Genomic DNA, 23,054 nt, shown 5'->3' with positions numbered 1-23,054 from the left:
ATTTGCAGGAATACGTAATGTTTAAGTTTGTTCCCTGCAAAAGTAACGGTGTATTCAATGGCAGTAGGGAGCAACCCTGCTAAATGAAGTCGTGTTTACGGTACAGTGTGAAGGGGAGATTTATTTTTGTATGTATTAATAAACAAAGTAAAAATGGCAGTGATTTAATTCACAATTCACATAATCTAGTTTATGATTCACACGGACTGGATAAATGCTCTGGGTGGCTGTAAGGATGCGCTTTTTATATGTCACTCTGGACAAGTGTGTCTGCAAAATGAAGCACCATGTAAAAATGGCACCCCACAAGCACTGCTGTGTAGTTAAAAGCCATCATCATGGGCGATCCCATCGCCAGGAATTCAGACATGCTGAGGAGAAAAGAGACTGCATCCCAGTATCCAGGTAGCCCTGCCAAGCTGGGAACAATTAAAGTCACCAGGGATAAAACACAGGCTCCCTATTATCTTTTTCTGATGAATCCCTGAGAACAATGCTGAAATGTTAAAACAGATGCTAGCTGGAATTTAAACTACGACCCGCAGTTCAAAATGAAAAAGAATGTATTTCTTAGCTACCTAGAGGTGGAACGCAAGCTATCCACTGCACCTGCAGGAAGGTGGACACTGCCCATTGAACCGGACCACAGGTGACATTTCCTTGGAGGACAGAATTTTTTATTTGGGTGTTGAAATATGACATGAGGTCCCCAGTCACCAATTAGTAATGCCCATTTTAGAAATGACAATTTATAGTTTAAGTGATTAACATCATTAGCCTAGTCAGCTGGAGCAGTTGCATTACTGTAAACAAGTGTAAAGTTTTCCTTTTGTCCCCCTCCCAAAAAACAAGAAGAAAAAAAAAACAAAAACAATCAGTATCCTATAATAACTAGCCATGTGAGAAGCCAGACAGGACACTCATCAAATTGTCCGAACAATTATAGCTAACTACTGCCAGTTCACTCAACACTTGAATCCTACAGATAAAGAACCATGTAATTCCATTATTTCAATTACTGGATAATCAAACCTTTTTTATTTTAAGCCTGTGTACATCACATTATTAATGTTTTGTATTGAAGATATAGAGCACACACTTCTTTCTTACTGTTAGATTTATTTTTATTTTGCTAAATGAAAAAAGGAAATTATTAGAACTTTTTGGAACGTGGAAGAACAGTATAAGTCCCATGCATAATAGCAGCTTGAACCATTTGAATTAAGACCCTATTATGTTTAACACATTCCTGTCGCCTTCATGTTTGTCAGGAAATTTAGGGATGAAAATGTCTGCCCCTGCTTTGTATTGTTGTTTGGTCCAAGATGATTGAAAAGTGACCTGATACAATAACATAGTTCTGCCTTTTTCTGCACTTCTGCTGAGGTATACCTCCTGCATAACACAATTAAATACTATTCTCTCAGACAAAAACAAAGGAAGTAAATGCAAGTATGCGGTTTGTCATTTAAAAAGGAACAAGCCAAGATATGTATTCATAGCTTTGTGAAATGCTTTCATTACCATATACAATTTGTACCTGCTTATAAATTAAATATCAACAAAGACAACTATTTAATTGTAAAAACTCTTATATAATATATTTACCATATTCGGATGGTCTTAGTGTTTCTTAGTTGCAATGTGTAGTTTGTACCTAGAAAATGAGACAGCGTTCTGTAATTTAAAGCATTAAAGTAAATTGGAAGTTGTATAAATAGATCAAATATATCATCTCCACAGAAGATGCCAAATAAAATGCCATTTATAATAATGAAATGGTTTGCAACAGGGCTATGTAAATAAAAAAGGCTAATTCAAGTTCAGAACACACAAACAGAAATTAAATGAAAATGTCAGTTATAAACTGTGGCTTAATTTAACCATGATCAAAACAGTGAGCTCTGTCATTGCTTGGTGATGCTCAGTATAAATACATTTTTCCGAATCAACAGAGCTGTCTGGAATCATTTTGTTGTCCTTCTTTGCAATTTTTAAAAACAATTTTAAAAAATTCTTCACAATTTTTAAAAAGATTTTCTTGCCTCTGCCCCAGAATTCCCTCATTGCCCTTAAGGAATTTGTACATGAGTTGAAAGACGCTTTTCGGAGTGAATTGGGATTGTAACGTGTTTTCTTTTGGTCTGTATTTTCTCTGAATGTTTCATTGTTCTGACTGCACTGTGCATTTGCCAAGCCACTGTTTGATATTCATTTTTGTAGTTCTTTAATCTTATTGTATGTTTCATGTACTCTGATTTCTCTACTCTCAGACCAGCTGGTCCTTTCTCCTCAGGTTTTGCCATGTTCTGTGATTAATGTGTGCTGTGCCCCTAAAACCTTGTGGCACAATGCCTCCCTGAGCTGTGCCAGCATGGCAGTACTTGGTGAGATGCTCATATCCAGGTCCATGAATCTGGAATACAACAGAATACAAAATACCAACTGCCCCATCTCAGGTGGGATTTTTATTGGTACGTATGAACTTCGTTCCATTTTTGTGTTCTGTAAAGTTGGCATGCATAGTACAGTTCGCTGCTTGGACAATGCTTTAAAGCCTTATTAATTACTCCCCTGGGTTTGTCAACTTTGGGTAAATGGCTTGTCCATGACATCCTTTGACCTGCCTGCCACAGACATACTGTATTTGTATTTTTCTTTTGTTCATCAGCTGCTTCCAGCACTTGCTTTTACATCAGCTGTTTAACAGGGGGAACTGCCTGCCACCGATTACACTGATTCAAAACGTGCCTTTTTGCTGTCATATGTTTTGAAAATGCGGTCTACAGAAAAAAAAAAACGAGAGGGCTGGTGCCCAGGGAGGTCATTGTGAGAGAGCTTCAGTTTTGGAGATTATTGACACTAGATGGTGTTGAAAACCATCTACATGTTTTGTCCTTTAGGGGAGACCATTTTAAAATGGACAATGTGTTCCTTACCACAACTCACTTCACGATAAGATACGATGTTTTGTGCATGGGCGTCAATGTTTGTGCAGTCTTTCTTCATAAATAAAGCCCCATGCTTCATTATCTGAGGATGTGGCTGGTTATTTTTCCATTGGAAATGTGTTCCCTTGATAAACATTTGTATGCGCAGAACAAAATCTCCATATGCACATTATAGGGTGTTTTCATTTACTGTTATTATTCCGCCCCTCTGTTAAATATACCGACTAGGTTGTATGAATGCAACATCAGGCTGCTTGTACTTTGGTTTAAATTGTATCTGACACAATAAGGTTATGAACATAATTGAAGTGGGCAATAACTACTGGCATGTCAAAGCTGTTTGAAGTAATATTTTATAGTGCAGGCTAAATATTTTCTGACTGAGAAAAATCCTAAAACTGTTACGTTTATAGGGACTCTCCCCTACATTTGGCAATTCCCTTTCTTATTTTTTCTCCATTCTGCAATTAATTTGAAGTTGACTTTTTCAGAAATGCAGCATGAGCAGTAATACCATCTCTGTCATTTTCATAATTCTGTCCTCCTTATGCTAGTATAATACCAGTAACTACAGATAGGATTGTATTCACTTACCCTGTAACATGTTTGAAAGGTTTAGCATTGCACCTAGATGGTAAGATTGTTTACTCTGATTTGTTATTATTTTTGGGCAATTCAAGGCCAAATAGTCCCCTCACTGTGGAATGTATAAGACCGAACTGGTATTAAGAAATATGACTGGGATGAAATAATGTAAATAGAAGCCATAGATTACTTTGCATTACAAAGATACAGCGATTTTTATGTGTGGGGGACAGACATGCTCTATTTATTCATTCATTTATTTATTTATTGGCTCTGTACTCCAAAATGTTTTAAATGTAATCAAACAATTCACATGTGGGTGGCAGTGTATTATAATGGGTAAGGAACTGGTCTTGTAGCCTACAGGTCACAGGTTTGATTCCTGGGTGAGACACTTGCACCCTTGAGCAAGGTACTTAACCTGCATTGCTTCAGTATATGTCCAGCTGTATAATGGATAATGTAAATGCTATGTAAAACGTTGTGTAAGTTGCTCTGGATAATGCTAAATGCCTGTAATGTGAACTACACATTCTCAGATTTTATTAAAGAGTATTTTAATAAATTTAGTTTTCACCATTTCAGGGCACCATAGACTTCAGACAAAAGGCTTCACAGGCAATTCAGATTAGTGAGGTGTGTTCAATTGCTTCCTTAGCACAGCTACGAGAGAGCTTTTACTATCTAGTTTTGATTCTAGGCTTTTTATTGCCTTTGGAGTCTGCTATTGGCATTTGTCAACATGAGGACCAGAGCCACTATGAGGCTGAGAAATCATAAAAACAGTTGTAGACACAGGCCAAATCTCAGACTTACCAAAAACACTGTTTGGAACATCATTAAGAAGAAAGTGACCACTGGTGAGCCCAGTAATTGCAAAGGGTCTGGTAGGCCAAGGAAGACCCTTATAGTTGATGACCAAAAAATTCTCATCATAATGAAGACAAGCCCCCACGGGTCAGAAACACTCTTCAGGAGGCAGGCCTGGATGTGTCAGTGACCACAGAAGACTTCACAAAATAGTTACAGTTGCTAAGAAATACCTAAAAGAGCCTGCTGAGTTCTGTAAAAAAAAAAAAAAAAAAAAGTTCTGTGGACAGATGAGACCAAGATTCATTTGTATCGGGGTGATGGCATGAGGAAGTGTGGAGGTCAAAAGGAACTGCCCAAGATCCAATACATACTACCTCATCTGTGAAACCTGGAGGTGGGGTTTGTTAAGTTTTGGACATGTATGTCTGCCACAGGTACTGGTTCACTTGTCTTCATTGTTGATGTTGATGGCAGCAGCAGAATAAATACTGTTGACTGGAACATCTTAACTGCTCATGTTCGAACAAATGCCTCCAAACTCACTGGAGGTCGCTTCAAAGCCAAAAATTGGAATATTATTTTTATTTTAATACTTTATTTAACCAGGGAAGGTCAGTTGAGAATATGCTTCTCTTCTTCAAGGATACACTGGCAGAAAGGCCAGGGAGAACAGTTGTAAGTGAGGAGTCAGAATCTGCACTTCAACAAGTGAATAGTGAATTGTTTGATTAAAAAAATAAAATAAAATTGGTGTATAGAGCCAAATGAAAAAATGTATTTGTCTCAAACATTAAATGCATATGCATTAGCAGCATTATTGCCGCCTGTAAAATAAGCTTTTTGACATTACAAGAATTTTTAGGATGAACTTGGCTGGCAGGGAAATGGGTGAGGGTGTGTGAACTGTGGAAAAACAGACAGAAGTTGCAATGTGTTTTAATGTAACCTGAAACATTTGTAATGGTTTATAATCATTTAAAACGTAATATGTACCCTGAATCATATCTAAGATGTAATCTGAAACCTGAAACATTTATAGCAGTGTAACATGCATCCTGAACAATTATAACCAATGTAATATGTAACCAGAAACAACTATAACTGATGTAATCACGTACTGCCACCAGTTTGTCTCCACCATGTGACCTGTGGAGATTTCAACTCGTATTTTAATGGTTATACTCAAGGGGTCCCCATAGGCACTCCAACGGCACAGTTACGACTATTCATACAATTAAGTTTCTAATTAAGACATGCATACACAGTTAGTTGATCTAATCTGGGGATAGTCAGGAAGGAAAGCGAACATTCGATAGAAGTTCAAATGCTATGAAAAACTAGTGGTCCTCCCTCCTGGTCTTGGAGAGCCATGGGGTCTTCTAGCTTTTGTTGTTACTCAGCACTTCGGTAGCACAGAAAGTGATCAGTTAAAACAGTTGAAGCAGTTAAAGCAGCCTGAATTGGTTGCTGATCTTAAGGGAAAAAAGAAAAATGAATCCATATAAAGCCAGGGTCTTATTTAATTGGTGGCCCTAGTACTATATAACAGATGTAATAAGTAACCTTACACATATTTATTATGGGGAAATGGGGCAGTTTATTATGTAATCAATGCAACATGTAACCTGAAACAATTATAAAGGGTCTAATATGTAACCTGAAACATGTATAGAAGTAAAATGTAATGTGACATATATCCAATGGGTGTAATATGTGACCTTTATTTAAAAATTTATAATCAATCAAATGTACCACTCGATACATTCATATTAGATGTATATTTCTCTTTAGCTCTAGTACTGCCTTTCCATCCACCAACTTGGGACCATTAACTATACCTTTCCTCAGGCAGTTTCCATAGCAACCTGGCCAATTAGCTATTTGGCTGCTCTAACAGTCTCAGATCTAATTATAAAACAGTGCACTGACTTTGGCTGTGTGAAGGAAACACTTTGCTGTGATGTGTTAACCATTAGCATATTTTTCATCGTGTCATAAGACTAAATTGTGGATACATTGTGTTTGTTTTAAAATGCTAATTACTACTTTATATGTGCATCAGAAATGTAAATGTCTGCTACATAAAATGTACACAGATATTTCATATGGCTAATTCTACACATGCTGATCCTTCACTTGGACCAATGAAAAAAATCAGATTCAGCAGATGGTGACTAGACTGGCAGTAACCCCACAATCTCTGAGGAAGTGATCTGCTTAAACAGGTTAATTAAGTCAAAATTGGACATGTTAGGTTCATCGTGGTATGAGGGCGTATACCACAGCTAGTGTTTTTTATTTGAACTTCTATCTGTTTTCTGTTTGGTTGTTAAATGATTCATGTGTTCTGTGCATTATGGGATTAGAGCTATACATAAAAGTACTTGGATTACAAAGCAAAGTAATTGTCACTTTAAGTATATGCTGCATATTAAAAATAGTTTAATGCTAATGGGGAAGTTAAATTATTATTCTGTGTTATTACTTTCTTTTTTCGTGGTCGTGAATTTGCAGAATGTGACTACAATGTCACAATAACTCATTTACTTGTATGGTAATGGGGCCATTTTGACATGTCTTACTGACTTTAATGTTCTGTCTCTGTCTAGAACATACAGTACAGTAGCCTAGCAACAAATTATAGATTCAGCCTCTCCAGGTAGCAAGTTGTTTGAAGGAAATATTATTGGGTGGAAATTCTGCAAGGGTGACTAAAGCTTCCCTATGGTGTCTTTCAAGATATTCAGATTTCTTTTGGTAATTGATGCATCCATGAAGCACAATGCAACATAGTTTACATGGCAAGGAGCTTAATGTTTCTTACTGAATTCGTATACACTTCATTATATGTGTTAATAACAGACATTATGTATTAGGATTGGTGCCTAGGTTGTAATTTTGTAAATTAATTTCTGTTAATTTCAGAAAGTGGTAGGCCCTCCTTATGGAACAGAAATATATTTTATAATATATTATGATCAATATGTAGCCATATTTGGTCATTTATTTTTGAAATATCTGACTTTTTTTATATACCATATTAATATATTATATTTTAAGTTACTTCAGTGTTAAATATTAAGTGTGTTCAGCTAATCTAACTGCTGCATTGATATAGCCTCATCTTTTGGATGCTCTACGTGAATTACTTATTTTTTGGTTCCTACGAGCAAACAGGCATACAAAAATTTGTATCCTGCATTGTTTGCATAAATGCATTTACAAATGATTTATGATTAAATTTGTTTGGCTCACATTTGATAAATGGGCCCATTGAACCATTTCGAGACTACTGATGTGTGTTTGCTGATGAATTAGTTCACTGGGGGAGGTGCATGGGGAAAAAACTAAATCTTAAAATTAACATTGATACAATGTTATTTCAATGCAGGGAGAGTATAATTTAATAAACATCAAATAAATGTTAAATTCATGTCAGGAATGTCATGTCATTCAATATTGAAATGTTGTAGAGTTGTTGAAACAACATCAGTTCATTGGGGGGAGAAAAACATCAAATGAACATCATATCAACTCTAAATACATAGAAGAATAGTTTGTTGATTCAGTGGTAAGCCAATGTCTGCTTCACCATCGCACAAGCCTAAAAAACTTGGCTGATCAAAGATGCAGTTCCTTCCCATTTAGTTTCACAACTAATGGTTTTAGCTGAACCGAAAGAGCATGCACACATTTTTAATCTTTGAGGAAACCTAATTTTAAATTCTAGACACCTGTTAAGATAGCTGGCTTGCTGAGTTAATTAACCTTAACGTGAGACGTGAGTCTCCTGCTCAGTGCCAGAAAGACGTGATGCGCGTATTATGTGAACACGCCAGACACGTTAGTTAGCCATGTCAAGCAAGCAATTTTTGCATGGGGTCATTGACAAATTGTATTCACTGATGTAATTTTACAAGATGATGCCTTGAATAAATTGAAATTGTATTCTACTTTGTGAACTTATTCTATGCTATTCTATTTTTGTATTCTTGTATTCATATATCATTCTGCATTTTCATTGGTTCAGATCCTACCCTATGACATCTTTAGGACCTTAAAGGACATTTGAGGAAAGTAACCATCTGCACATACCATGCCTACCCTGAAGCCATAAGGAACAAGCAATATCTTTAGGTTTATCAGGAATACATGCAATTAAACCTTTACTGATATGTCAACTGTATGTACAAAATGAAAATGGAAAAATGGCACATTTGTCTTTTTTCTATTTCTATTTGAAACTTAACTTAATACTGGCAAGCTGTATTATCCAGTTTGGATTGTAATTATATAAACTAATATATAATTAAATACATTTCAATATATTTCATACCAAGGTATTCAGATGCATTGCACAATATATGCTTTACTACTTCATATATTTTAAGATGTTATCTAATATACATAATTATGTTTTTTCAATATATCTCAGTATATTTTTGTTTTGTATCAACTACTGCCATTAAACATGGATAGGCATTGTTTAGCTACTAAGTACATGCACTTTGTTATATTCTCCTGCATACCCAGATACTATAATTAATGCAAATGCATTTTTATGATGGGGGTTGTGGCAGTATAACGATGTGCTTGCAATTAAATCATGTGGAAAACAGCACTTGAACTACAATAACAAACAGGTTTTACAGTTATAAGTACTGTCTAATGTGTACATAGGCAGCAGCTGAACTCTACCTACTTCTGTTATTCAATACTGCATTGTGGCCACTTTATGTGAAGAGATACAGAATAGCATTTGAGTACATGAGTTTTCAGGGGGCAAACACAATGTCAGCTGTAAGTAATCACAGGTTGGTGAAACGCAGGCCAAAGGGAGCTTCAGGTTTTGAATGCTGTGCTGAAAATTCTGTCTATGGAGGTAGTGACCACTGTCCAACCTACAGAATTTACCCCAGGCAGTCACTAGATTGATTTTGGACATAACTCCACTGATCAAGATGAAGCTCAAGCTGAATGTTGAACAAGTCTATGATCTATACTGTGACCTCCAAAATCAATCAGTCTGCCTGGGTTGCTCAAGGTCATGTTTTTATATTTATTTTTATTTTTAATTCTTTTTTATTGGCAGAGTAAATTTGTCCTTTTTTTATATAATTTTGTTTGATGTTCTTCAGTGACTCATATTGCTTATGTCACAGACAAAAAACCTTTCTTCTAGTCTGCTGAGGCGGAATGAGTCGTTTGTGTGGGGGTCACAGAGAATTAGAGGTTTGGGGAGAATTAGAGGTGCTCGTTACAGAGCAGAGCCTGGCCCATGTGTTAGATTACTGTTAGCTGCTCTTTATTTCCTTTGGTTGGGGTTCCTAGTACCTAGGTTCCTCGGTTATTTCCTAGGCTGGCTTCCTGCAGTAAGCCATCTGCCACTGTTAAAAAGACTGGATTCCTCTCTCGTTTTCCTTTTACATTCCTTTGCTTAACGAGAGAGACTGTACTCTGCCACACCCTAGGCCTTCCAATATGATTCTATCTTGTGATCCTCAATCAGCAATCTGAAATCTGATCTAAGGCCATTGCCCAGTAAGTTTTCCTCTCCCTGCGAAAGAGAAGGAAAGGCTTGGATACCTGACACTGCAGTCCTGCGTTCAGAGGAATTGTCAGATGGTACTTCTCCACATTTGTGCCACAGCCACTTACTATTTGGAGACACAGTGAACCCGATCACAACGTGGTCTGTCGACACAGGACGACATCCACCAGTCTGGTCACGGATAAAGACACATTCTGTCTCTTCTTCTTCTTGGTTTTCGAAGTGTGGTGCAGCATCTACTGGCTATAACAAGTATTACTGTACCGTAACATATTGATCCGATTTCTAGATGTCTAAAATGTCCATGAACTATTATCTCATAGGTGAAGATGTATTGTGGTTCAAAAAATTGTGTGCTTATCTTAATGAGATCCATAAGAATGTGTGTCTTTCACGCACTGACATTTCAAACTTTGTATTGATGATTTCAAACTGTTAATTTCATAGTGTGCTGGCTATAATATTTCAGAAAATTACAAAGTACAAAATAAGTCAGGACTTAAATACAAAAAAATACTGCTGTATTCTCAACTAGACTACTGTCAACATAATTAACTTATAAACTAATCTGGTTAGTCAAAAATGTGAAAAATTTGTATTTCTTTTAAGTAACAGTAGTAAATAAAAAATAAATAAAAAAATTCTATTTGTCTGACAATTTACCTTATAAAATAATAGGTGTCCTCACCACCAATCAGGGCTGGTGGAGTTCTTTGGGCTCATTAAATTAGTTATCAGGCACAATGTCTGTTGATACGTTGACAGGTTTAACCCTTGCCTTAGAGAATTACACACCTCATTCTCTATTAGGTAAGCAGAAAACAGAGTTAAAATGAGCTTACTTTGTCTCTTGAACTTCCTTGGACTCAAATACCAGATTCAAGATATGAGTTGGGGGGAGGGGGGGGGGTGTAGAGGAAGGGGGCAGGGGGTGAATCATCGAATCATTATTGTCACTGTATGATGGACATTTTCCATTTCAGTCCTGTCCCCTTGATTTCCCAGCATTGTGTATAATGTGTCACATGATTTGCATTAACAACATTTAAATGCTTTCAGGAAGGATTTCTGAGAAGCCGTTTGCTCTGATATTTTATTACATGCAGAGACACAGTCCATCATATTACCGAGACCTGTAGAAAAAACACAGCACTAGTGGCACCATACAGCATTGAACAGTAAACACCTTCTTAAAATACGCACGCCACTTGAGAAACACAACTCCAGCTCAGAATCACGTCCCGAGTTTACAGGTAAAGCCGCAAACCACAATCATGATGGGTAGGTGTTTTTTTTTTACTTTTTGATATTTCCAGAACTCATGCTGACAGACAGATTTCAGCACAGCAGGCCCAATAACATTTCAACGAAGCAGAATGAACATTGTCAGTTGTCCTGCCAATAATCTTCACTGAAGCGTGTGTCGTGCGTGTGTTGTTGTTAAAGTCGTTGCATCTCACTGGCCAATGAGACATCTGCTAAAGTCATTTTACAGATATGTTTTTTTTAAATCAATGGCTTTCTGGCAAGATTAACAATTGAATGAATGAACTCATAAAAAAGGTTATCATTAGGTATTCTTTCGCCAAGTACATATTTCATATCTCTTTGACAGGTTAGGGCCAAGGTATTTAACATGTTAATCTGAACACTTCTGATATCACCTGCTTTAAAAATCATTTCTGAAAAATAAAATTCAAAGAACTGATTTTGATTGAAATTGATTCAACAGTTGTATATGAATACTACACAACAAACAAATTATCTTGATCCAGGCAAACAAATACACGTGTTTTGCTACTGAGATATACAAAAAACTAAACAGAGTTACGTTCAACTATGCAAAGATTTTCTGTTGGCATTCTGTTTGCCGTGACGGTTTGCTAAAAAAATCAATAAGCTTAATACCATAGTGGGTGGCAAACAAAAAATGGCACATGGCTGACTAAAGCAGACAGGAGGAGAGCACAATGACTACGTGCTGCAGTTCATTGTGTTAAGCCTGTTTAAACGTACAGACTACCTTCCCCAACTCTTATGACTATTGTGGAGTTTTTATGTGGACTTGGACTCAAAGAAGCAAAGCATTATGCACATCACTGAGCAATGTTAGCTTACTAACAAGGTGTTGGTTTGTCAAGCAGGGTTGCTAGATATAGGATAGCTTTCTCCTCTCCAGGTAGCCATTTTGGTAACAAATGATGATAAACCTGACACTATTTTGCTAGAACACTACATTTGTTGGTGCGTGAAATGTTAATTTAAATGGTTTTGCTAAATTGGTTTAAATATTACAGTTTGCTGACAACAGTTAGCCAACAGTTAATGTAGTTCAGTGATTTTCAGTCCCAGTCCTGGAGAGCTGCAGGGTCTGCTGGTTTGTATTTTTTTTTTTTTTTTGTCCTTACTCGATACTTAATTGATTAATTAAAGCAGTCGATTACACAGTTAAGTCACCTCATCTGGTTTCTTGGGTCTGAATTGGTTGCTGATATCAAGGCGGAAACAAAAACCAGCAGACCCTGCGGCTCTCCAGGACCAGAAATGAAGATCAGTGGTGCAGTTGAATGTACCTCTGATATAACAGTCTCTCTGGACAGACCCAGAGGAAATGGCAAGACATTTCATTTCTGACATCAAGTCTCAATTAACGCTTAAGCAAGATAAATAGGCACTTAAGGCTAAAGAGCGCAAAGCAGGAAAGATGACGAATTTCAATCACAGATCACCAAAATGACAAAACATCTGATCAGATGGGGGAAGAGCAAATTATACAATTGCTAAACAGGTGCTATGATTCTCAAACATTGCATGTTGTATCAATGCAACTGTGAACCGGTCTGACATCATATGCTTGCATGTTTTCGTACTTTTAATACTGACAGATATGCGATTTGGATGAAATTATCATACTGTAAAGAAACTGCACTGTCAGTTTACGTAGCACAGCTATTGCATGGCTAGTTCAATAGTGAGTTGAGGGGTCTGGATAGCCACTGAAAAATACCACTGTAAACATCGAAAGTGTTAAGACACTACACATTAATTGTTAGTGTGGACAGACTTCCCCTGTGCATTACTTCATGTACACCTTCTGCTTGTCACACCAGAAAAGTCTATTTCTTTTCTGTATCGCAGGTCCCTTCTATCATGATTTAATTAAATGTATGATTAGAAATCAGTAATTCTAGCTCATTTCAGACATTTAAATACCTGCTCAGCCTATAACATGTCCTGAAACCCCCAGCCTTTTGGTTTCAAGAGAGCAAACAAACGATAACGAGGCCTTGTAATGTGAGCCGTGTAGTTTTGTATAATACTGAACATCGGGCAAGGAGACCGCAAGGGTCACTGAATCCTAATTGAAGGCAAAGGAGCGGCACTCTGGACAGAATGCGAAGCAGCTGAGAGAGAGCGGGCGTTGGCGGGGCGCGCGAGGAGACGAGGCGCTCGCCGTTACGGGCTTGTCGGCACGCCGCAGTTCAGCGGCTCAGCTGCTCGGGAATTCACGGAACACGCCGACGGGTAATGGGGCCGTCGAGGTGGGCTGCGAGGTCGGCGCGAAAAACGCGCGACCCGTTCCGCAGCCGCTCGCGCAAACGGGACCGAAAGCCAGGTTCAGATTGGACCCCCGCTAAGCTAAAGGCAGGTGACAAGGGCAATTATTTTGACATTTGTCTCAAAAGCCTTTTTAAATGCTACAGTTTTCCTAAGGGGTGGGTAGCAAAGACTGTGCTTGCTTTTTAAGTGGGTTGTGGAGTTTGGAAAGGTCTTGTAATATCCAGTTTAGATGATGAAACAAATTTGGATACACCTGGAGAATGGGAATAAAGAGCTAGTATGCAAACACGTATCTCAGTGTTCCACAATATCTGCAGATATGATAGATATTCCCTAAGGTTAAAGATTCCCATTGCCTCCGTGTCCCCATTCATCTTCCCAAAGCTTACAGTTAACTGTGTCCTCCTTTTATAGACATTTAGTGAGGCTAGAGATTCCCATTCTGTCCTGATTTAGATGGCTGTTTGTTGCCGATGCCACAACCACATCTCGTTCTCAACGTTGTCAGACGCAACCACAAAGACAGCGTTTGGCAAGCACGTTGTACGTTAACCCACCCCAATATTCATGAGCACATCACTTTAAACACACACGGACATAGTACTGTGACGGGATAAAGCAAGCCAGAAGAACAGTGCTCATACCCACACAAACTGCTTCCCACAAACATTTAAAAAACACAATAACTGAAGTCAAGCCATCTCTGTTCCGATGCCATTCATCAATAGGATGTGAACAGCAATCCTTCATTAAATTGAAGAAAACAATAATCAAAACATTGAAAGACCATGTGGTTAACTATTTGTTGATAAGTAATCCATTTAATTAAGGAATTGGTCAATCAACAGAAAAGTACATGGCATAAATTCTTATCAAACTCCCATGCAGCCACTTTGCTTCTAAGTGACTAGTGAGACCTACAGTTGTAAATAAATGTTGTACTTTTCATAGTGATAACCTAACTCTTTCACAAAAGGGTTTGCTCCAAATAATTGAAACTTAGTCTCTTCAATGTTTAAATATTTATTTTCCTCAGTTTCAAGAAGGAAGGTTTGCTTCTTGTGGGAAACGACTGACAGGTCGCCTGGGCCATTGAAAAGGGAGTGGCAGCATGACTTTTCCCATACGAGAGAGCCCTTGTGCGCGCTCAGACGGTGTTGGGGTTGTAGCACAGCATGTTGAGCTGCAGGTTCTCTTCCCAGTGCCGGAGGATGATGAAGAGCTGGTTGGCGGCGGCTTTGATGGCGGCCAGGTCACGGCCCTCCGGGATGGTCTGTGCGCTGAGCCACATGCTAGCCTTAGCCGCCACCAGCTCCCACTCGATGAAGTAGCAGGACGAGCTGTGCTCCAGCCAGGCCAGGGCCACCGCTGTGGCCCACACCATGCTCTCCGGCTCTGCCAGCGTCTGCTGGGGGCAGGGCGTGGCCGGCAGCAGGGTCTCCACGCCCTCCGAGGACTCCGAGCCCCGCCCGCTGTCCGAGTGGGCGGGCGAGTGGGGCTCGCCTTCGGTCCGGGGGCTCCGGGCCAGGGGGGAGGGGCTGAGGAGGGGCTCCTCTGCGTGGAGGGCCGGGCCGGCCGAGGTCTCTTTTGGGGGGGACCCGGAGTGGGCCCCGCCCTCGTCCTGGCTCTCGCTTTTGCGGCTGCTCGAGTGGGACGCATGCGCTAGGCTCCCCCTGTGGCTGGCGAAGGGAGACGTCCACTTCAGCTTGTCCATGGGGATGTTGATGGCTTCAGAGAAGGTGCTGGTCAGGGCAAAGGCCCCGCAGGCTAACTGCAAGGACACCTGCAACGGGTAAATGACAAATAGCACCAACTGTTGCAACATGGATGCTAACATCTGAATTTTTAAAACAAGCCAGCTGTCATAACACGGCCCTTGACCTTGACTGCACCCCTTACCCACAAACGGCCCAATGAGGACCTAGGGGTTTTGTAAGACCCAAAATGAGGTTTTGGGGCACTGCAGAGGTGCAACTGAAGCACTAGCAAGGCCTGGAAGTGACTCAAAAAAAGTGCTGGGAGTTATCAAATGTTTCCTGAAGTACTTTATGTTGGCTATGCTAAATATAAAAATGTGTATAACTATTTAATGTAATCCATTAAACCAGAGGTGTCCAATCTTACCTGAAAAGAGTCGGTGTGAGTTTTTCTTTTAGCCCAGCATTATGACACCCGATTATACTAATTAACTAATCATGATCTTGAATCAAGTCGAATTAGGTGTCTTAGAGCTGAGTTAAAACAAAAACCTGCAGCAACACCGGCCTTTTTCAGATAGGAATGGACAACATGGCATTAAGTTGATGCATACTCATTACTCTGAATTGCTGAAGGCTACATATGACTCATAATGACTTTTATGCTAACATAATTTTCTTGGCTTTGCTTGCTATTTATTTGCTAGGTTATAGCTTTAAGATCGAGCACAGATTGTCCATTACATTTGAGATTAACAACAGCAATAGACTACTCCAGAAATTGATAGACAACTCCACACAAACATCGCCAGATGTTCTAAACTTCAGTAATAACTAGTTATAAAATGTTTTTGAAAACAGACAAAGGTCCTTTCATCGGCTGATGATTATGACACGATTTTAAAATGTTTCCAGGAAAATTTTGTTAAGATTAAATTACTGAGGTTTTGAATATTTAGTGATGGCCAATGAGATTCAAGTCAAATTTTGAGCTGAGAATTAATGACAGATCCAACCCAACATGACACAACCAAGTCATAGTTTTTTGTTATGGAAACTAATTTAATTTGTTAACCATGCTTTGGATGCAGACAATATAGCCTTTACACAGTAACAGTGTGCTTTTTTAATGAAAAATTGCCATTCTCATTTGGTCAACTCTAATGTTTTTCACATTATGTGGTAGTTCTGCTTTAGCTATACCCTAGCTACACCATTTATAAATTTAGCTAGCTAAGCAGTATGATATGCCCTTGCTAGCTTGCTATCCACTAACTTTACCTGACTGCGGTGCATAAGTAGCTAGCCAAGCAAGCTTTTGGTGATTTTCAGCACCATGGTCACAAGATCATAGCTATCTGCATTTAGTCATGTTGACCATGTTGATGTTTTGGAATATTAGATTCTAATTTATTTATTTATTTATTTATTTATTTATTTAACAAGTTTGGCTTCTTTTTATCTCAGCCAACTGGGAGCCATCTATTTTGCCTCTGGAGTCACCATTAGCCTCTGAAACTCAATATCTGCCCAAGAACTATACCTTTTCTTGTCTTGACACACTTCAATCTGATCATACGAACTAATTCAGATGCATGACTATTAAGGTAATAGGTGCTGCATCAACAAAATCTGTTCACAGACTGTAAATCTCAGATAATTCTTCTATTTTATTTAAATATACATGTGGGTAAACCAACCCTTCTCTCGCTATTTAATGGGGAAATATGTCACTGATTGCGGTACCTGGTTAGAGGAATGGAAAGTCTACTTTCTGATTTTAAATGCTGCCTACTCTTCCATGATCTGTTAATCCAACTGTCAACTATTTTTTGGTTCAGCAATTTCCCTCCCAAATGTGGGTGGTTCTGTCCAGTTTTGAGGGTTTCTCCAGCCGGCTGATGGAGCAGAGCTCGCGGGGAGGCTACCCACCAGGGGGATGTAGTCCTTGTTCTCGTTCTCGCTCTCGCTCGTCGACTCGCTGGTTTTACTGGGCGGTCGGCACATGAACCCCCGTGCGGCTCGGGTCAGCAGCCTGGCCCTGGTCAGGCTGAGCCTGGGGGGGGGGGACAGAGAGACACACAGGGCCCCGCAAACATCACATCCGCACACACACACACCGTATGTCATCGACATCAACACATACTTTCCTCAGAGAAAGAACAGCGATCTGGCGTAAAAAAGGTGCCAACGTGATCAAATCTATCGGCTAGAGAAAATTCCGCCCCATTCATTCCCCAGAGGGGATCCGAGCCCACAAAGGAGAGTGTGGCGGTCCGTTTTGAGGCCTCGGGGACTGGCTGAATTGCAGCTGTGGTGTTCGTCTAGCTTCGTCGAAACCATCAAGGTGAAAGCTCACAACCTGAGGTGTTTTTCACAGCAGGGGAAAAATCCAGATTTTAAAAAGAGCCCTTAAAGCTAAGTGAGATGGGCTTGAATCACCTACGGAGTAACACTGATGTTTTGCACATCTGCAAGCTGCTCTAGATGAGAGCACTTGCTAAGTGACTGTACTGCAATGTAATGGCAGAAAAGAGTGGACATAAAGCATCTTTGAGAGGTACTGTGAAGGCCAAGTGACAAATGTAGAGAGAGAGAGAGAGAGAGAGAGAGAGAGAGAGAGAGAGGAGGTCATACAACTCAAACCTTAAATCCTTTCAATAGAGCCATTCGCAAACAGATTCTGCACAGAGGATGTTTTCCAGAGGGAATAAAGAGAAATACTGAAAAAAAAAAACATTTTGGAAAATGATTCTCTGACCCCTCAAAATTCTGACACTAAGCACAAGCATATTATGGAAAACGGGCCAGCATTTGAGTGACAGGACCACCCAGGTCAAGTGTAGGGTTTAATAATCTGGCCCCAGGAAATGCCAAATTTACCATAAGATCCTGAGGTGGCATTTAAAAGCATGTTTTAATGGTGAAATATATAAGGAAATTCAGCATTCTCTTTTGTATCTGCTGTATAAAATTTTTATTTTGTAAAAAATAAGAGGAGTTATTTTGTAAAAACAGCCCCAGTGCATCTAATGTTTTCAGTATTGTGCATTACTAATCTTATGTTGGTTGGGATAGCCTGTTAATTTTCTGTAACTTAAATTGTGAAACATAGAGAATGTTTTGTTGTCAACACAAAGTAAAACATTGCATTAGGCTATATGTAGTAGCATAGGTCTGCCATTTTGTTTATCTGCTGTTTGTTACATACAAAGAAATACTTTGTACATATTTTATTTTAGTTGCTTTAATAGCCTAGCTGTGTGCAGTCATAAATGTAATGTCACAATACATAACCAATTCCAGTGTTGAGCTTTGAGTCGGTGCATCTGTTTGGCCTATTAAATGTTTGCAAATAAATATTTTTTGTTGGATTGCATTCAGTAATAGCACACTTGCTCTCATTATACATTTTGTCATTAATATGTACATTTAAATATCGCTTCCAGATTTCTCTGCAGAGCTGAGATTTCTCAAGCCTGAAAATATTAAATCCTAGTTGAGTAATGGCCAGCTCAATGTGTCATTCATAAAATTATGAATGCTATTAAAGTGCAATCTACTCGGGGATCTGACTGAGATGGGCTTTGCAAACAAGTCCCACTAGGTGAAGCGCTCTCTCACGGTTGCCTGTGTTTTTTGATTGTTTAGTCTGAGAACATCGTGGTTACCCACGGCTAGCTCTGATAATGACTCCGGGAGGGGATATAAATAAACAAAGCGTGTGTGGTGGAGGAATTAGGCACCCCAGCAGCTCAAAGCCGAAAATGCATTTATCTGTCTCCCCCAGCCCAAACCGCTAAGAACGCTCCCAAGTGTTCTCATCGATGAGCAAAACAAAGCCTTAACTCATTTTCCCCGGTACAAAATGTGCTAATGGTTGATATTAATGTTTTCACATTGCCTGCAGCACAGGCCACTTAAATCTTGGTTGGAATCTTTGTGGAAGTGTCGCATCGTTCATGAGTTCAGCAGGTTCGAAAAGCAGAGTGCAGAGGACGCAAACAGACACACACAAGCACGCACAAACGCACACACACAGGCATAAAATCCAAACACAGACACACACATGCACGCATGCACACACGCACACGCACACTTATGACAGTTACAGCCACAGTCTAGCACAATATAGCCAGTGTAAATTATTTCGAAATGTGATGCAGCACATTTGAGTTATTAGGAATGTGCTGACTAACCTCAGAGACAAAACACAAAACACATATAAACACAGGTGACCACTGATGTAAACACTCATACTGTATACACACAACATGCATATACACACGGCATTTAGCTGAGAATAAAACGGTATTTGCGGGGCTTCTGCGAGAGAAAAGGCAGAGGAAGTGAAGGAGTCCCAGAGCAGCGCTATTTCGTAAGCCCCGGCTGACTGTCTGGATCATGAAATGAAATGTGAAAGCACATAACTGAGCCACTCCAGCCCTTCAAGGGCCTGGAGGAATGAGAACGTAATCCTCCTGAAAACCTATTTTCAGGAGTGGAAAATACTTTGATCTGTCTTTTTGCGTAATTTGACTGTATCTGCATAGTTTGTCGGTTTAACGGTCGTGTCGGAAAGGTTTACAAAGAAAGATGTTAGAGTTCAGCTCTTGTGAGCAGCAGTGTTAAACAGACAGCATCACGCAACGTGGTGGGTTAGAAGTGTCCGGGAGTCACAGATTCTACAGATCCTTAAGCGTCTTTAAAACTGAAAGTTTTATGTCCCACTCCCTAAAGCTGAAACACGACGGGCTGTCTGTGAAAGGACACCAAAGACTGCGCTGTGCCTATTGACATTCTGCAAAAGGCTTTGGCCGAAACATTGGGTGTTTTATTGTACTGTTCTGTTAAAATCGATTAAAGAATAAGAAAAAAGTAAATTAAGGAAAAGAGAAAAGCATTCTTTTTACCTTGGAGTGCTTACACTTTCTCACCCGGTACTGATTTTGTGGATGCGCACCCAGTTCTGTCTGGTAATCAATTCTTTAAAAGTAGCTCATTTATTTATCTGCAGAGCTCTTTTCTGTTATAGCAAAAGACATTCTGTCCTTGGACAGGCCTTTTCATTAATTAATGTTCTAGAGAACCAGATAACTCTGTTACCAATTGAAATGTTGTAGTTACAGTTCTCCAGTAGAGATGCCTTGGGGGGGGGGGGGGGCTGGGGGTGTGATGGCACTCACCTGGCAGAGAAGAGGCTTTCCAGAGATTTCTGGGAATGCTCCGAGGTCACCGATGGGCTCCTCTGATTGGCTGAAAGAGAGGGGCATCAGGCTCATTTGTCCGCTGCCCCTCGGAGTTCCCTGCGCGCAGTATGAGGGCAGAAGCAGCTCGACCCTGGAGCTGACCCTGCTGTCCTCACAGTCCAGGTCTCAGCCTTACACGTGTGTATGCGACAGCACAGCACGCACTGCTATCGTCATACTGCCTCATACTGGTTTAATGCTTTAAGGTGTAAGATCACAAATATGTGATTAGAATGTTCTTAACTGAACATTCCACTGCCAATGTAACAATCATTACTGGTAATTGAAACCAATGGACTTCTAGAGCATTACTTATAACTTTGAAAAAGAAATTCTGAAAACCTACTCTTCAAGACTTTTCAGACAAATAGCAGTTATCACTATTAATATTATTATTTTGAGCTCTATGTTCAGTGAAAACTACACCAAAAGCTGAGGTTGGGGGGGGGGGGGGGGGGGGGGGGGGGGGGGTGTTGCCAGCAGAGGCTAGATAAAATCTGACTGTGGAGAGGTTTTCTCATGTTGCTTCTTGTCTGACACGCATTAATTTACCCCGAAACAAAGTCACAGTTAGGGAGGAACAAAGAGGCACGGTGTGGAAATGCGTTAAGTGAAACGTAGCCACAGACCTTCAATGAAGCTGCATCTCTCCCAGCCTGAAGATGAGGGGCTGCTACAGGGAGATGCGCCATCGTCCACACCTGAAAACAACAGGAAACGGGTTCGCCTTTGGTCCGAGTTCACAGCGCATTCAGCAGGAAGTTCAATGCACCCGCTCCCCCCTTCCCAGAGAGAAACATCACAATGCTAAAATAATAACAACAAAGAATATGAAATGCAGTCCGCCAATTTTTCTATGGAACAGGACCTGAAATGATGATCCATAAGTGATGAAAGGTACGTTAACATCAGTGAAGCAAGGTACGGTGACATTATTTGGTTATCTTGTGCTACAAAAATAGTTTAACCAAAGGTGCCAGGCGAAAAGACTGCGAGGACGTGTCTGTGATAACCTCAGACTCTGCTAGCCGGCGTGCTGCTAGCAACTTCCCTCTCGTGCGTCAGGCTTTGAAATTACTGCAGCTGGCGAACTCTCAAGCCCTCAACAATAATTGGTGCCAAAATCAGAATCTCCACTCATGGGTATAATAATTCCAAATTGTAGCAACTTCTATGCTTTCTTTTGAGAGTGCAGTCTAGGATTTTTGGGGTCAGAAAAAGAAATTATCCAGGGTATTGTGAACGCCTGGAACAAGAAGATACACTCTGTCCATTCTCTTTAACATGTGTACCACTTAAGCTTTCAGCTCATTAACTGTCATTGCCCAGTCTCTGTGAAAACACTGGCCAGTATATTGGATGGGGACTTTCATTTTCATGTTTGGTTACTAAAAATTAGGCAGCCTCCAGGATGATTTTAATCAGTATTTATTCTGCTAAAAAAATCAATAGTTATCCAGGGGACTCCCAGAGTAATGAACCAATATTTGAAAAAGGTGTTTGACCATGTAATTCCTTAAAAACAACATCAAGGATTGTAAAATCAATTCTGAGAGCTACAGGCAACCAGGAAACACTGAAATGTGGGGGTGATAGGTGCTTTCTTCTTTGTTTTGATTAGTAGTCTTGCTTCAGGCTCATTACCGTACTGAGGAAGGCCTGCTAAAAGACCATTGCCATAGTACAGTTTAATTGAGACAAATGCATGGTTGAGTTTCGTATATGTAACTATAGAAATGAATAATTATGTTTACTATGTAGGGTGGTTTACAGATTACAGAAGCACATTTGTCCAACCCCATGCAGGAGGCAGCTCAAAGGGTTAAGTAAACCTCCAATTATAATTAGCATACTTTGCTATTACTATTTACATCATGTTTGGTGTTGAGAAAGAGCTAACCATCGAGAAACAAGATGTTGTCATTGATGCGGTGCAGTGGATGCCTCACAGAGATCTCTGAACACTGTGTCGTGTGATATGTGTCTGTTTATTGTTGTTGTTTAATTGCTGTCCTGTTGTGATTGATCCTTTCCATTTCCTTTCCATGCAGCTTGGAACGGCGGCGTAGTATAATGGGTAAGGAGTTGGTCTTGTAACCTAAAGGTCACAGGTTCGATTCCTGGGTAGGACACTACCAACAAATGTACATTTTCAACATCTTCCTTAAACCACAGATCATTAATAACTATGACCAGAGTAGGCTATCTATAGTACATTCTTTCTTACCTCAAAACTTTCACAATTGAAACCAATTTAGCTGTCCTTCTTTGTACCTTTCCAAGACCTTCTATATCTTTCTTACAGTGTTGTGACCAGAACGACAGACAATGCTCTAAGTGTCATAAAGGCATTGCAGAGCTCAATATAACCTAATTCGATCTATACTGAATTCTTCTGGTTATGTATCCTAGTACCCTGTTGGTTTTTTTAATGCTATGGCACAAGGGATAAATCTGATAAATCTTTTTATCAACTGCTATTCCCAAGTCTTTTTCAAACAGAGAAAATTCTAATTTTGCTTATCCTATAAAAGTGTAACTATTTTGCTGCTGGTGTTCTTATCTATAGATCACTTATGCAAATACTGAAGAGAATAAGAAATAAGGAAACATTACCCTTGGAACTTCTCATTATCAGTCTTCACCC

The 23,054-nt window shown here is 39.7% G+C and overlaps 1 protein-coding gene across 1 annotated transcript in view; it reads right to left on the bottom strand.

Moving 5' to 3' along the window:
• Positions 1-10,975: 10,975 nt before the first annotated feature.
• Positions 10,976-23,054, bottom strand: part of vwa5b1 (von Willebrand factor A domain containing 5B1) — a 48,466-nt gene continuing 36,387 nt past the window's right edge. Inside the window, exons 19-22 of the mRNA XM_035380871.1 lie at positions 21,037-21,108; positions 20,345-20,414; positions 17,091-17,214; positions 10,976-15,244 (exon numbers count right to left, since the gene is read on the bottom strand). Of these exons, the coding sequence (XP_035236762.1) occupies positions 14,609-15,244; positions 17,091-17,214; positions 20,345-20,414; positions 21,037-21,108 (902 nt within the window). The 3' untranslated portion in view covers positions 10,976-14,608. The remainder of the gene's footprint in view (positions 15,245-17,090; positions 17,215-20,344; positions 20,415-21,036; positions 21,109-23,054) is intronic.

Source organism: Anguilla anguilla, chromosome 11, assembly GCF_013347855.1.
Source record: "Anguilla anguilla isolate fAngAng1 chromosome 11, fAngAng1.pri, whole genome shotgun sequence".
NCBI lineage: Eukaryota > Metazoa > Chordata > Actinopteri > Anguilliformes > Anguillidae > Anguilla > Anguilla anguilla.
Note: the sequence above shows the minus strand (reverse complement) of the source record. Positions and strands in the feature narration are given on the sequence as shown.